The 16,746-nt window shown below is 39.4% G+C and overlaps 1 protein-coding gene across 6 annotated transcripts in view; it reads left to right on the top strand.

The window, feature by feature from the left end:
* The window catches only part of CEP85L (centrosomal protein 85L), a 131,304-nt gene that overhangs the window by 92,926 nt on the left and 21,632 nt on the right, over positions 1-16,746 (top strand). For 3 of the 6 annotated variants that reach the window (XM_083497768.1, XM_083497772.1, XM_083497771.1), the window contains exons 5-7: positions 8,668-8,789; positions 14,589-14,706; positions 15,709-15,888. In XM_083497768.1, coding sequence (XP_083353894.1) covers positions 8,668-8,789; positions 14,589-14,706; positions 15,709-15,888 — 420 coding nt within the window. Of the gene's footprint in view, positions 1-8,667; positions 8,790-14,588; positions 14,707-15,705; positions 15,889-16,746 lie in introns of all 6 variants that reach the window. The other 3 variants (XM_083497767.1, XM_083497770.1, XM_083497769.1) reach the window with 1 other exon arrangement.

Here is a 16,746-nt window from a genome sequence, read left to right as displayed (position 1 = left end):
TTCTTCTTGTGCCCTCCATCTTTCCCAGCATCAGTGTCTTCTCCAGGGAGTCTTCTCTTCTCATGAGGTGGCCAAAGTACTGGAGCCTCAGCTTCAGGATTTGTCCTTCCAGTGAGCACTCAGGGCTGATTTCCTTAAGAATGGATGCGTTTGATCTTCTTGCAGTCCATGGGACTCTCAAGAGTCTCCTCCAGCACCATAATTCAAAAGCATCAATTCTTTGGCGATCAGCCTTCTTTATGGTCCAGCTCTCACTTCCATACATCACTACTGGGAAAACCATGGCTTTAACTACACGGACCTTTGTTGGCAAGGTGGTGTCTCTGCTTTTTAAGATGCTGTCTAGGTTTGCCATCGCCTTTCTCCCAAGGAGCAGGCGTCTTTTAATTTCGTGACTGCTGTCACCGTCTGCAGTGATCATGGAGCCCAAAAAAATAAAATCTCTCACTGCCTCCATTTCTTCCCCTTCTATTTGCCAGGAGGTGATGGGACCAGTGGCCATTATCTTCGTTTTTTTGATGTTGAGCTTCATACCACATTTTGCGCTCTCCTCTTTCACCCTCATTAAAAGGTTCTTTAATTCCTCCTCACTTTCTTCCATCAAGGTTGTGTCATCTGCATATCTGAGGTTGTTGATATTTCTTCCGGCAATCTTAATTCCAGCTTGGGATTCATCCAGCCCAGCCTTTCGCATGATGTATTCTGCATATAAATTAAATAAGCAGGGAGACAAAATACAGCCTTGTCGTACTCCTTTCCCAATTTTGAACCAATCAGTTGGTTCAAAACCAACCCCTTCATGGATCACTGCCTTGCTGTGGCGAAGGGGCTTGAAGAACTCAGAGAAGCTATGAACTACGCCAAGCAGGGCACACAAGATGAACAGGTCATAGTGGAGAGTTTTGACCAAACGTGATCCACCTGGAGGAGGAACCAGCAAGCCACTCCAGTATCCTTGCCAGGAAAACTCCATGGACAAAGACAACACAAACTATAAGCTTCACTTACTATAGTAAAAGATCTACGTGCTTAAGTTTCTTCCATTGAAAGCAATGAAATTTCATAACTCAGTTAAGAGTTTGGTTTTGGCTGGATTATGCAAATAATAGTCACACAATGTTTTGTGGGAATTACATCCTGATCGTTTACATGGGTATACTAATGCTTGCTAGCAAATAAGTAAGCATTAGATTGCATTCTTTATCAAACATACCTTTCTGCCATTCAGTAACCAGCAAAATGCTAAATAAAATAAAAATCTGACAATGCAATCCTATTGCATGTTTACTCAGAAGTAAGTCCTGTTGTGTTTAATGAGATTTAATTGTCAGGTTACTGTGCATAGAATTGCACTGTGAGTGAGTGTTTATTTTAGGCTCCCAGTTTTTTGGAGAATCTTCCTAATTTCTCTCTAAAATAACATAGATTCCTCCCTGCTTCTCTTATGACTTGGAGTAAATAAGTGATGCATATTCCAATAAATTCTGTTTTGAGTGAAAACTATGTTGAGTAAAGTACATAATATATTCCTCCACATTTACTATAAATACCCATGCAAAGGAATTCTGGTGTTTGTGTCTTACACAGAATTCCTTCATGTTGGTACATCCCAGATGTCTCAGATATAAATAGTAATAAATAAATGCACACTGGAGAATCAAGTCCAGTTTTTGGAAACATCAGAATTAACTGCTGATGCAGTTGTTATAAATGGATCCGGACAGGATTCTAGGAGGCACTATGGTAAGACAGGTTTAGCAATGTGTGCTAATTTGCTTCCCATGTCATCTTTTGAGCTTCTTTGTGGCTACAAGTAGACAGTTTAATGATCTTGTTCTCTGAGAGTGAATAAAATATATTCTTTTCCTTCTCCTCATTTTTGTTGCATGTTAAAAGCCTTTAGTATGCATGATTATAAGAAAAATCTATATAAACCAGGGATGCCCAACCCATAGCCCTCCAACAAATCACATCATACTTAACACAGGCCTGCTGGGGCTGGTGGAGTTGGAGTCTAGCAATACCTGGAAGTCACAGTTCACCACCTCTGATCTAGACCATAACTGCTTCTCACACATTTAAATGAGGAGTGCACTTTAATGAGTTCCCATCCATGTCTACAAACATGCACGCATGTAAAATGAGACTCTACAGGCATCCAGTTTTTTAAAACCTATGGATGACACAGCCACTTTGGCCATTTAAGGGTCTTTGAACTAGTTACATGTTTTCTCATGCTAACCGTTATATTTTCATGGATTTTCATTCATGAGCACAACTTCTACTCACGCAAGGCAGCCTTCGAATTCCTGTAAAGATGGTAGAGACACAGGTTTTCCTCAGATGGCCTTTATCAAGCTGCTGACTTTTAAAAGTCAAGTGTCCTATCAAGCACCCTTCATGGTGTCAAGTGGTAGAGGTTAGTTTTTTTGGAACAGAGCCAAATCATTAAGCCCTTTCACTTACTCCCCACAATAAATTACTTGACAAATTTTCCGTTTTCTCCATGACCTTCTTGCAATTGCAACGGTTACAGGGCCTAAGAAGTTGATTGCTTTTCCAGACTGTAATAGTCACATTGGTAGCAGGTGGGTCCTCCTTCCCCTTGTGCATTTGCTCCCTACCAGTCCTGCTGCGTTCTTGAAGGAACACTTCATCTGATTGTCATAGTGCTCCACATGCTTAACCTGTAATCAAGATTGCACTATGTTTTCCTGTCTATCCAAGAAAATGCTACATTTTATTTCATTCTTTGCTGTTGTTGAATTTATGTTAGACATGTGCGGGGTTTTTTGTTTTCAGGGGGATCCTTTTCATACTTTGGTTAGATAATAGAATCCTGCTCTCTAAGTAACTGCATTTGACAGCATCTAGACTCTCCCCTTCTCTTGGAAGTGCTGGATGTCCCTCCCTCCATTGCTGAGCTGAAGAATGCCATCAACTCTCAGGCATGTGGTGAAGCCCCAGGACAGGACAGAATCCCAATAAAAGGGCTGAAAGCCAGCTTCAGTTCCTCCCTCATGACACATCTCCATGGCCACATCTTGCATTGTTAGGAACAAGGATATGCACCACAAGACATGTGTGACTCCAGCATTGCAAACCTCTACAAGAACAATTGTGACCACCAGTATTGTATCAACTATCATGAAATCTCCCTGCTAAGTACTGTGGGGAAAGCTTTTGCCTGTGTAAATCTCAACAGATTACAGCTACTCGGTGTATTGTCACAATGTGGGTTTAGAGCTCAGAGGTCAACAGTTGACCTGATTTTCTCACTGCACTGGCTGCAGGAGAAATGCTGAGCAGAGATACTCCTTGTGCACCACCTTCATAGACCTGATGAAGGCCTCATCAGCGTTGGTGACCACATGCTACCCAGAGTGGTTGGGGCAACTCAGTCAGATGGGTGGGGTACAAATAATAATAATAAATAATAATAATTGTTGTTTAGTCGTTTCCGACTCTTCGTGACCCCATGGACCAGAGCACGCCAGGCATTATTATTATTATTATTATTATTATTATTATTATTATTACTTGAGGTGGTAGACCATTTTGTCAAACTGGACTCCACCAATACCAGCAACCTTTTCATCAATGCTAAGCTGGACCCAAGGGTATTGGCAAGGCAGCTATTGCAATGGCTTGCCTTTCCAAAAAGGTATAGAAGAGTGTGATGCTAACATCCAGTACCAATATCTGGTCTATCAGGCTTGTGTATTTAGCACTCTGCTTTATGAAAGTGAATCCTGGGCAATTTACAACCACTAGGAGCGACTCCTCAATGCCTTCCATATGTGCTGTGTTAGGAAGATGTTGGGCATCTCAAGGCAGGACAGAGTCTCAGACAAAGATGTCTTCTCCCAAGCCCATATTCCCAGCATGTTCACCCTTATGCCTTATGACATGTTCTGCAGAGGGATGCCTTCAGGCACTAGGCCTGTTGCCAGACCCTAGTCTGCATCACAAAGATAACTGCAAATGTGGCATGAATGCTGCTGACATCAACCCTGCCTTATGGGAATCCTCTGCAGACTATCACAGTGCCTGGTGACAGTCAGGTTGTGTATCCACAGCAGTGACCAGAGGAATGATTACTGGGAAGAATCACCATGCTACATCTGCTGCAGCAAAATCAGATGACTTCATCCAACCCACCTGCAATAAAACATGTTTCTCCCATATCTCTACAGCCACAGCTAGTGCTGTAAAACTCCAGTGGTTTGACTTTACCCTCGAAAGGTGCACTCTTCCATGTCTCCTAAGACAGGTGCCAACAAGTAACTTCTAAATCTGAAGGAGTCTGAATCTTTATTAAGGGCATTTTTAAAAATTTGTGCATGCAACACTTGGAAAGCCCTCCATTGCACTTTGGCATCGCGTTACACATGAGTACATATTAAAATGTCACTGGCATATACGTTCACAGTACTTCTTATAGAAGACTGACAGAAGAGCTGTCGTTAAAATGTATTTGTATGTTGTATGTATGTAGGCTACAGGCAACCCAAAGATTTCTTTTGTTTTCAGTCAACCAAAACAGTTGACATTTCTTGATCTTTGATTCAACAGTAGCGCTAACACCAGATGATTATTATATCACTACTAATATTAGTATTAGTATACATTCTTGTTTACTGTTAAGATTCCTTGATCGTGGTGTTTTGCTGTGTAACATGCTAAACACATTTCAAAGAAGGTGATAGTTTGTAAAGATCACTAGAGAATTCGAATGTAATGGGAAGATAATATGAACACTTATTAAAACAAGTGCTTCTATACTTAGGACAGACCTTCTGTTATCTCTGGAAAATTCCAGACACACTTGCTCTGAACGTCATCTGAAGTGCCACCTAGAAGTGTTGTCCATAATATTGGCCAGAATATAAGTGGAAGGCTTTCTGGCAAATGTGTTACTGACTTTGGTGCAGGGCTTAAAGGAATTGTCCCCCCCCCCATTTGTTTTAACATTATGTGTTAAGTTTTTTAGCTGGTCCATAGGTATGTAGTATGAGTCACCCCGCTGGAGACACTTCTGTCACTGAAGTGTGCTGGCTCCAGGAGGTGTCATAAAAGAAAATTAATTAGATAAATCACAAATGAGATAAAAATAGTATTCTTTTCCTCTCGTAGTTTAGCTAGGATTACAGTGACTCTTCTTCTGAAAGGCGGGGGGCATTTCTTGGGAAACTGCTTAACCTGGAAAGTAGAAGCAGAATAGGTAACTATGTAACACTGAACAAAAATGAAGGTGCAAGTGCCTCTATTAGCTATTTACAGTGTTCCATCAGTTTGTGGAATCGGTGGACAAATTTACACTAAAATTGTGTCATTTAGAAGCCCATGATGGAAACACTCTGCTAGTGTTTAATTTAGCTTTCTGCATTTCTCTTAAAATAGCCAGTTGTGTTTGTCAAATTCTCTATCATTATATAGAGGCAAAGACTGGTCTTTCATTCTGCATGAGTGATATTGGCTGCTAGTTGGGTATTTGCAACATGGAATGGTAGCTTCCAGCATTCCAGTAGTGTTCCAGGGTGTGGTCATAACAGCTGTAATTTCCTTGTATTTTGGAACTTGCATGAACATGGGAAACCCTTAACACAGCGTGTTGAACTAAAAGGTTTTTGTTAATTGAATACACATATGTTTAGTATTGAGAAATCAGTTCCCAAGTGCAAAATCTAATACACAAAATGGGCAGCATGGAGCTTAGTGATTTTCCAGAAGGTTGCTTCTTTTATCAGCTGGAGTGCTTTAGTGAGAGGCATGTGAACATAATCTGTTCATGTGCCCTCGGAAAGTCAAAGGTAGGCTCATAGATCCATGTAGATGGCACAATGATGATACTACAAAACATAGCACTGTTGCTTCAAAGCCCTCACTAGGATGCTGGTGGTGAAAGAGCTGCTGTCTGGAAGTGGCCTTAGGGGGGAAAGCGGGGGGGGGGGTAATAGCACACAGGCTTCACCACTGAGCGGAAGCACAATCTGTGGAACCTAAAAGAAAGGTGTATGCATCCAGTATGCACTATTTCATTGATCTCTCTCTAATATAAAGGGGCAATAGGATCAGAAACTGAAATAATTTTGTGTCACCTATTTCAGTCTCCAGCAGTGGAAGGCTTCATTTAAATTCACCATTCTTTTAGGGACCTTGCACTGTTTGCCAACCTAAATCTGTGTTGATGTAATATGAGACCATTGCTTGCTTTTTTAAAGCTGTTCTTTCAATAATTGGAATGCCTTTATATCAAGGGTGGGGAACATCTTGCCTGCAGGCCAGACTTGGACCATCAGGCCATTTCCTCTAAAGATGCTCACCCGCCCCATAGCTGATGTTATAGGTGTTGTCCAGTGTGGGGCAGGTATCAACATTGGGAGAAGAGGATAATTGGGAGCTGAAAGTGAGCTCCTGGTTGTTCCTTTGCTGGAGCAAGGCACACTCCCCCCCCCCCCCCGCTTCCCCTCCACCACAGGAGAGGGCAACTTCTTCAATAGCTTCAGGCAGCTTCCATTGAAACCACTGCTAAAACAGCTTTCCATGTCCATTTTAGTGGTTTCGGTGGAAACAGCTTGTTGCTATCAGAGCAAGGCAATACCTGAAAATGGTTCTCATGATCTCTTTAACTTTTCTTTTCCTAGGGCAATTGTTCTGTCCTTCACCCATTTACTATGCATACTGTATGTTCCAAATACTTCGCTATCTTTGTTATATTCTGGATTGTCTATGGTGCGCTTTCATGGTTAAAATGTGGAAACCAAAGCTGAAGACACAGTGTATAGAGTAATACTTGAAATTTCATATATTTACAGATTTAGATTAGACTGGCCTAGTGTTCTGATTTAAGTAATTTTATGTTATGTTTTTAAAAACCTTCTATTGTGCTTTTTTCTGTCATACTAAACTCAAAAAGCAGTTCAGCTATAATCCTCAAAGAGCTTACTTTTAGAATTGAACAGTTGTCTTTTTAGGGATTCTTCACAATTAAAAATAAATAAAGAGTTGATTGGATCCTTTAGAATTCTAACATCAATATTTAAGAATACCAGGTACTCTTGTCTTTCAGTAACATAGAATTTAATCTGCTTAGGAACCTGCTGTGTGTATTCAACACCATGTGTTTTATATGAATCAAGAGTGCCTTTGTTGTTCTGGGCTGTATCAAGGGAAGTATATTTATAGCACTGGGGGTGGAAGAGTTGGATGCAAGTAGTGGAAAATTCAAGTGTGTGCTTTGGAACAAGGAGCAAAAACAATTACGTCTGAACACTAAAGTTTCTTTAAAAACAACACAAGTACAGGTGGTGAATTCAGTGTTGCATTAGTACGAATGTTCTGTCTGGACAAGCATTTCAGCTTGCCAGATGGAACAATCTCCTATCTTCTCCCCCTTTCTATGCTCTTCTGGGGATTCTCCCAACCCTGCTAGATCCAATTGAGGGGAGAGGGAGGAAAGCCACACTGGCAAACAGAAGTCAAGTAGGATTTCCACTGATGGGGCTCCTTAGATGAATCCCACCCAGAATGTGGAACTAGATGGCCCAGCCGCTTTCTTCTTTGGTTCTTGTCCCTCCCCGCAAACTTCTACATGTTTACATATTCGTAATAACATTTTATCTTGGGGTTTTGAACTCTTGCAGTCCATAAGTTGATTTTATGAGAAGCAATAGATACCCATTTATATGCTAAAAGAAAACTATATTATTTTATTCACCCTAGGCCAGAAACTATTCTAAAACTCACTGAATCCCTTAATATCCTAAAGCCATTCCTTTTGTTCCTGGGTGGCATTTCTTCCAAGCATACATACCTATTGGATTGAAAGCAAAAATTCCCACTAACGTGTTCTATAATGGTTTGGAATTGACTTTTAACATGTGACAGCTTGTCCAGTTACTGATAAGGAAGTGCTACTTGTATATAGTTAAACCTGTATGAATAAGGATTGTGGTGTAATTCCAATTTACAGGCCACTTTGCATAACCGTATTATTTTGAAATAGATAGCAACTAAAAATATCAACTTCATGTCCTCACCAAGTATCAAGATTTACTTTTTTAATCACTCTCACCATAAAAGTAAAGTTGAAGAATGAGGCCATTATTTTAATGGTGTCTATAATGCAGCAGCTGATTGTGGGGTGGGGTGGAGTGGAGGTGCTTACCTGACCACCTGGCAGCTGGGTTGCGGCTGCTTACGAGGAGGGGTGCACAGAGTCATTCCAGCAGACTTGTTGGTGCATTTACACTATGCCTCACCATGGCATTATACTACAAGATCTGCTTTCACTGACTCCTACTAAGCAGCACAGACTGTCAATGGCATAGCTGATATGAGGCAAGATGCTTTATTTGTGCCCTCAGATAATAAACCAGTGAAAAATCACATAAAAAGAAGCCAATGTGAGACTTCAGTTAGCTTTCACTTACATCAAAGAACAAAGCAAGGAAATGTTGCATTTCCGTTTATAACGTTTATAAACGACAAAACTACTGTTTGCCAGGTTTCTGTTTCATCTAGGAAGACCAAAGGAAGGACCGCTTTCCAATAGGCTTTCTAAACATACATTTCTCTCAACTAAGCACTTTTAAATGTATAAATGGGTGAGTAAGTGTTGTTTTTCTGCTCTTTGACAATATTCTTTTGCACATTTCTTCCCAGGTTCTGAGTGGATCATCTCATCAGAGTTACCCAGCTGCAAGCTTTCAGGATTTCAACAATTGGGAATCCCTGATGAAAATCAAAGAAGGATTGCTAAGGCAAAAAGAGATTGTGATTGATCGGTGAGTAAACTCTATCTTACCTCCAGTTGCTTGGAGGTTGCCTTGTAAATTGGTTGAGTGTCCCCCCCCCCCCAAACAAACATGAAAGATGAGTACAAGGGTTTCACATCCAATTTCATAAATAGCTGAACAGTAGAAATGACCAGGAGAAAAAACATCAGGTATCATCATGTTAATCAGTGGTACCAGGTATAGTTCTGGAATTATAAAGCTGCCTTTTATTGTGAGACGGTGGTTCGTCTTGCCTCTGACTGTTCTCCAAGGTTGCTTTTCCCAAGCACTATTGCCAGTCTTGTTTGACTGAGATACCAGGGATTGACTCTGGGATCTTTCATATACAAAGCATTAAGATATAGAACTTCTGGGTATCACACTTCAAAAAAGATATCATAGAGCTAGACATGGTAGAGAAAGGGACAGGGGTTTGAGTACCTTCTATATGAGGGAAAGCTGAAATGTTTGTGGACTTTTAATTATAACGAAAGAACAATTTGGGAAGGAAACTTGATGGAAGTTCATAAATAATGAATAGTGTTGAGAAAGAGAAACACTATTCCCTCTTGGTAAAAGAAAATTCAGCACATAACACACAATTGATTCATGGCATTCTTGAGTCACGGAGAATTGATGAAACTGTTGTATTTGTCTCAGGAGTATTGCTTAATTGGGAATCTGACAGACAAAACAGAGTTAACAGGTGCACCCATGCTAGAGTTTACAGATTTCAGTGTGAGCAGGATGCAAAATTAGGAATGAGTCTCAAGTCTTTTACATTATGAATCAGTTACATAGTGTGTATTGCATTCAAGTGCATGGAACCCCATATAGTAACTGTGAATACCATACAGTACCATACAAGAGCCTCTAATTTTCTAGTAAGTAATCAAATCTTGATATAGTGACAGCATTTCCTGTTTAATATTCTTCTCCAGCTCTATGGCTCTCAGCAGAGTTGATGTATCTAGAGCAGAGATTTTCAACCTTTTTGAGTCCACAGCTCCCTTGACCAACTACATTCTTTCTGCGGCACCCCTGTGGGGCTCAGGAGCCCAGTTATGTTACCCCTTGCTTGCAGAGCTGGCAGCCTCTCAGCCTCTTTCAAATGCTCAACCTCCTCTCCACTCTCTTTGGGAGTCCTCCAGGAAGCTGCTGCTGCCGTCTCTGATCTCTGAGCTGCCCCCGCCCCGCCGCCCTCGCCCCAAAGAGAACTTATAGCCAGGGCTGCTGCAGTAAACAGCTGTGCAAGCCTTGGGGAGGCAGAGACGTGAGAGGAGGGCGGGAAGGCAGGAGGGACAGAGGCCAGTATTGCCTGCTGCACCCCTAACCATCATTCAAGGTACCCCTGGATGCAACAGCACACTGATTGAAAACCACTGATCTAGAGGATTGATCTAGCATATTTGACATGAATATGGTATCCTTGCAATTTGTGCTTTCAAAATTGATGGCAGTCCCATCTTTAACAGATCCTAACCTCATCAGGGTTTTCACAGATGTAATGAGAGCTCTTTCTAGGTAACAGAAACAAATTCAAAGTTTTTTTCATTTGGTAGTTCCCATTTTTGTGTGTACTTCTATTGCTAAAGTCATAGGATGAGGCCTATTACACAGCGTTGTTTATCAAAGGCTCACTAAGCTCCTTGTGGACTTTTAACTTAATTTGTGTAAGAAATGTTTGATACTGATGCCAAACAAGTTGCAAATTATACTTAGATGTTATAGTGGAATGGGTCCCTTTTCCTTTGTAACCCCTCATGGTCCCTTGGAAGGGGGTGCTGGCCCTGTATAGCACTCATTGTAATGTGACAAGCTACAATAAGTGTGATCAGAAGTGCTATGAGCTTGCATAGTGGTCCCCAGCCCCTTCACACTTGCTACAACAAAAATGCAAAAAAAAGCACAAGTTAATACTGCTGGATTGGCATGTTGAGAATATGGAAACAATAAAGAGTTAGTCACATAGTAAAGGAATATGATTACCCCAGAAGCTGCCAAAATAGGTAGGATTGAGTGGCAATTGAGCATATGCATTACTCAGAGAATTAACAATTAGTGAGTGGTATAAGAATGCTGTCAGTAAAATAAAATAAAATTCTTAATACTCTGGTCTGGTCATGTGTTTTGGTCCAGTGAAAGAGAGAGAGGTTCATGACTCTTTAATGGGTGAGTGAGCTCCTTTAAGAATATGGAGCTCACATTAATACTACGTTTTATTTTAGGGGTAGTCTAATTAGAGTTTTTATAATGCAGAAAGAAAGAAAGAAAGAAAGAAAGAAAGAAAGAAAGAAAGAAAACAAAACAAAAAAGAATTTAACAAATGTGTAAGCATTTTACTCCCTTCTGCCTAAGCTAGAGAAGGGTTATTTCTTGTTTTGTTTCATTTTGCTGTATGTGACTTCTTTTGATTAGTTAAAAAATAGTGAATATCACATGGCTTCATTTTTAACACTAGAGGGAGCAATGGATTCTTGTATGGTTTTAAGTAGTATATTTGCTGCTTCACTCTATTGAAAGCATACACACATTACAACTATTGTCTTGTAACACTTGGGATTGTTCTGACCTTGATTGGCCATTGCATGCTATGCATTTCCAACGCTCGTGCTGGCTGGCAGTGTCTGTTTGGCAAGGATTGCCTAGAATGGTAGTGTGAATAAATGCCAAATGCTAAACGTATGACATAACTCTCTGAAAATAATAGCACACTCATCAACAATTGCTACGTTCTTTTCTAAACAGCTTAGGGACACTCAAAGGGCTTTTAAGGGAAGGTAAATACAAAGCTTAGGATTTGAGGGAAGAGATCTCATTCCACAGGGCATAATGATGTTTGAAATCCTGAAACAGCTGCTGAATCTTTGGCTTGGTGCCACTATTAGAACTGTGGTTAACTAATAACTAATTCCCTGACCATTGAAATGGATACTTTTGGGGTTTGGGGTCTCGTGAACAAAATACTGTTTCATTACAAGGGTTAGAACCTTGTGCTAGTATAACTTAATTCTGTACATGCCTACCCAGAAGTAAGTCTGATTTAAATTGCAGGTCAGATGGTAGCAAAATTGTTCAGAAGCAGGTATCTTTTATATATATATATGCGTGCGCACGCGCGCACACACAGAGAGAGATGCCTTTTGCAAATGAAATAAAACACACATTGCTTATTTTTGTTTGTTTTTTTCAGCCATCTCAGGCTCAAGTAGCACATGCAAAGCAGGTATGCACTGCAACATTTTGTTGTGGTGTCCCAACCGTATCCTTAAAAGCCATGTAAGGTCATGGCCGTCACCATATTTAGGATTGTTATATGCTATGTGAAGAAATACTTTTGACAATCTACTTGAAATACCTGAAATGAACTAAAATTATGTTTTCTGTTCCTGCTGTGCTAGATGATGTAGAAAGACTCTGTGGGGGCTAAAATTAATTCTGATCATACAGCTTGTCAAATATGGCTGGCTGAGTTCTTGAAGATGTGCCATTAGTGCATGCAAACTGCATGTATAAACATGCTTTCTTTTATCATGCATTTATTTTTCAGGAGTTACACCGCAGTTGTAAAAGTTCTACATTAATAAGTCTATATAAAATGTTTCTGAACTGACTCAAAATTAGATTCAAAACGGTTGAACTTTTACTGAACCATTTTTTTAAAAAAAGTTTGTGTCTGAGCTGAAACTAAACTGGAAAGTCTAAAAATGGTAATGAAGCTAAACAGGAACTGAACATATGTTTAATTGTTTAGTTTTTGGGTTTATGGATACGGAGGGAATGTTAGTTCTTACACTAACATTTGAACAGTGTTATCTAAAGCATATCTAAAGCAAATTAAAAAATGGGGATCTTTTCTGAGTGATGGCTTTGTAAGATAGTTTTTTAAGAGGACAGAATACACACCACAATGACAATACATATTGTTAGCTCACTCGTTCAGTAAAAGTTCAGAAAAGTCTTGAAACAGCTTACAATTTTAAAAATTCAATATAGAGTACAATATTAAACATGGATTCAATACAGAACTATATATTTCTCTATCATTACTAATTTTCTAAAAGGGCAATTCTTCCTCTCAGATTGGCTTGTTATTTACACTATAAAAATGTTTCTTGACTTAAAAGTATAATCCTTTGGATTATACTTTGCATTTGGATGCAAAGGACTGCATCTAAGTCACACTCAGAACAGATCCACTGAAATACATGGTCTTAAGGCTCATTGGTTTCATTAAGTCTGCAACTTTGTCAGATACAAATATTACTCAAAGTGTGAATACAGTTGGCAGGAGTCAAGTATAACTTTTGGTGATGATACTATATTATGGGCCACAAAAGCTAACTGTTTGTAGTTTAATAGTTACAGAGATTGGTTCTTGCCACCTTACACACATCTGAAGAAAGGAAAGAGAATCAAATGACCCAGTAAACATTCAGACCAGTGATACCCAACCAAGCATGTTGTTACCAAATATTTAGAGAAGACTTCCCATCTATGGAGCATATGAGTTCAATATAGCATATAATTCAAAAAGATGGTTTGTGTAAGAAGTAGTTTCTACTCTATAAGGGGTATGGAGGGTTAAATAGGAGAATGATCAAATGAAGAGGTGGAAAACTGGAGGTACCATTAGGATGGAAGAATAGAAGCTGATAATTGGAAGAATGTAAGACAAAAAGAGAGAGGAAATACTGCAAATGTTGGAGAGAGAGAAATTATTGTTTTGAATGTTGCAGAATAAGGATTCCACTCTTGTATGTAGACTCAGATCACTACATAGCAGAGACTTGAGGTCTTACTATCTGGAATGTATGGGAAAATGTTAGAATTACCTGCAGACTGGCAGACAGCCGAGTATATAGTTTCCATTGCTGCACTCTGACTAGGCTTGTGAGATCACCATGCTATCTTTTTTTAAAAGCAAAGCCCTATCATTGTGTGGTTATACAGTGGATTAATAGCAACAGCTGTTGGAGTAACAAAGGATTAAAGCAACCATACAACATTATCAGCAATGAAATGTACGTGGCACAAGGCCTTTTATTGTCAGATAACTCCAGAGATTTATAGGATTATATGTATGGTAGGGAATGTTTTTGCAGTTCATTTTGGCATCCTTTCTGAATACTTTGACAACTTTTTAAAGCTCATGTTAGATTTACTGTGAGAATTAATACCGTGAAATATAATTGCATAAGAAATAAATGAAACATTTTTGTTCTAATTTTTTTTGCAAGCAACTTTTAGTATAGTTATGTTAATATGTGCAAGTAACAGTTGGTTATGCAAATATTGCATTGAATTCACCTATAAGAAAATGGAACAGTCAGGTATATTGAGCCACTTCATATTACAGGGGATGGTTGAAGCCGTCACTGAATCAAACAGCTTTCTGTTGGCATATGGACACCGATTGTATACAGCTCATCATATTTTAACAAAAGTGACACATAGTCCCAAGTCTTCAATTTAGAGTTCTGATAGCACTGTGAAGGCATACCAGGCCTCCATTCACCTTAGGAGGAGCAGCAAGTGATCTGCTTCAGTTCACAAAGAGCTGCCAAATGCACTGAAGGGAATCAGGATGTCCCCACAGGCAGGAATCTTCTATATCCACACTAGAGCTAATGTATCCATACCAGAATGTTGATCTGGTCATGGCAGTTTCACTTCCATAGTTAATACGAAGTTGTGGAAGAACTTTGAGATGAATCGACAAGAGGGTGAAAATGGAAATACTGGGAAGCATGATTCAAGTTTCATGTGTTCTTTCTTTGTTTCTGTTCTTTCTCTTATGAATTACAGGCAGAACCAGCAAATTAACCTTTTATATCAGAAAATAAGGGAGAATGAACTCCGAGCTCAGCAAGCAAGGCTCGGGCATATTGTGAATTGTGAAGACCCTTACATGAGTAGTTTCCAGGTACGAATTATTATTATTTTAGAATCATGAGGATAGTCTGCACACATCTGTTATTATTAAAGGCAATCCCAGACTCATCTCATAGTAACTCGTATTACGTTTGGAGAAGTGCAAAAAAAGTTTTGCCTTCCAGACAAATCAAATTATGGTTAAATACATAACCATATTGGAGCAGTCTTATATATTGATAATAGTTTTAAATCAATTCAGTGCATGTGTTGTTACTACTCCCTTGCATTTCAAAACTAGTATCTCATTACATTTTATAAGCTTGGGATTTAAAACGCCTCAGGTACAAAAGTGAAGAGATACATATTAATGAAATAATTATTTGTGTTGCATCATGAAAGAATCTGAGCAGCTGTACTATTTCAGAATGTAGGTTAGAGGTTTTATTCTTGAGGAACAATTTTGCCGTTGGATATAACCTTTTTGTCTAGATTTTATAGACTAGTGCTCAGGCCTAATGTTGAGAGCAGATATATGGTTTGAGAAAGCAACTATGACAATTCCCCCCCCCCATAAGGTTAAGTTTTGTGAAACTTCTTTCACTGTGTTTGGAGGGGAGGACTAAAGGTGGGAGGGAGTTGACCTGACATGGTTCGTTGTACATGTTGAATTGCATAAAAATGAACTGCCAAACTCGTTTTTGTTTCATGCTCAGAAGCATATTTTTTTTATTTATAAAACTACTTATTTTATGTAGGGGACGGGGTCTATACCAGTGCACTATACAACAAAATATGCAAGTACAACAAAACATAAAATACCACAAAATACAAATAATATGCTGGGATATCAGCTGGAAACCTGATGTGTGCTATAGCTCAATATTACAAACAATAGGTTCTTTGTTGTCCACTTCTGTATGTTCATTACTTAAAACAATATAGCATTCAATATGTTGTACTCTTGCTGAGCTGGCCACTCTGATCCAGGTGAAAGGTTTAGAACAGCATCTTCTCATCTGTTCCCTTTCCCTCCTTTCCTTCTTCAAAGCAGCCTCAGTATGAGAGCACAGTGATGCAGGCTCAATTTGCAGAGAGATCTGTGGCCCACTGTGAAAGGGACGAGCTGGAACGAAAGCTTGCAGCAGTGCAGAGTAAGGAGCTACAACTCAGTGAGTTTCTCAAACAAATGTCAAACAAAGCCAATGAAGATAAAAAGAAGATGGAAGAAAAGGTGGGTCTTGCATTGACTTCCCAAATGGTTTTATTGCTGAGACAAGAACATATATTTCTCAGACAAGTGGGCTGTACTTAAGGCTTCAGAATGATCCATAGCATCTCCCCCCCCCCATATGACTCACAGGGCTGATACTACCATTTTATACAGCTTTATTCCTCTGGAGGGGAAACTATTTTTACTGGAGCGGCACTGCATTATCTTGGAGGATGGGACAGGGTGAATGTTCATTTAATTTACTTGCACCTTAACCCCTCCATTGTTACAATTGCTCTTAGGTTTTTAATCGTTAGAGCACAGCAAACATAGAGACTGAGGAACAGTATAATTTGAGAGATGTTAGAGCAGTGCCAATTGTAGTACATTTCACCTTATCTATTGGAGCATCTTTCATGACCACACTACTACTAAAAAAGCCAAAATGGCGGCTAATGCAACAGCCTTTGGAACCAAGACTAGTTAAGTTCTGCACATTATGAAAATGAAGCAAATAATTGCTAATGTTCTCCCAAGCTGTGGAAGAAGAAAAGGAGTTATGTAAGGTACAGTCCCTCCCCCAAAACCCTACTTTGTTTTCCTGTTCCTGGCTTTTCTTAACTCCCCATGCCCGCCAGATGTCATCTAATAAGCTGTTTTGCACATTCACCAGTTTGAATCACTGCTGATATTAAGTATGAAGGATGCTTGTGTGTAACAAATACTAGGCACAATATATATATTGCATTTTAAAGTATGAAAAAGATACTCTACACACTATTCATTAAACATAATCCTTGTTAACCAATACATTATAAAAACACATGTACATCTGCTGGTGCTGATTATCAGGTATAATGAAGACATGATTTTTAAAGA

The sequence above is a fragment of the Podarcis liolepis genome (assembly GCF_965112155.1).
Source record: "Podarcis liolepis genome assembly, chromosome: 3".
Classification (NCBI taxonomy): domain Eukaryota; kingdom Metazoa; phylum Chordata; class Lepidosauria; order Squamata; family Lacertidae; genus Podarcis; species Podarcis liolepis.
Note: the sequence above shows the minus strand (reverse complement) of the source record. Positions and strands in the feature narration are given on the sequence as shown.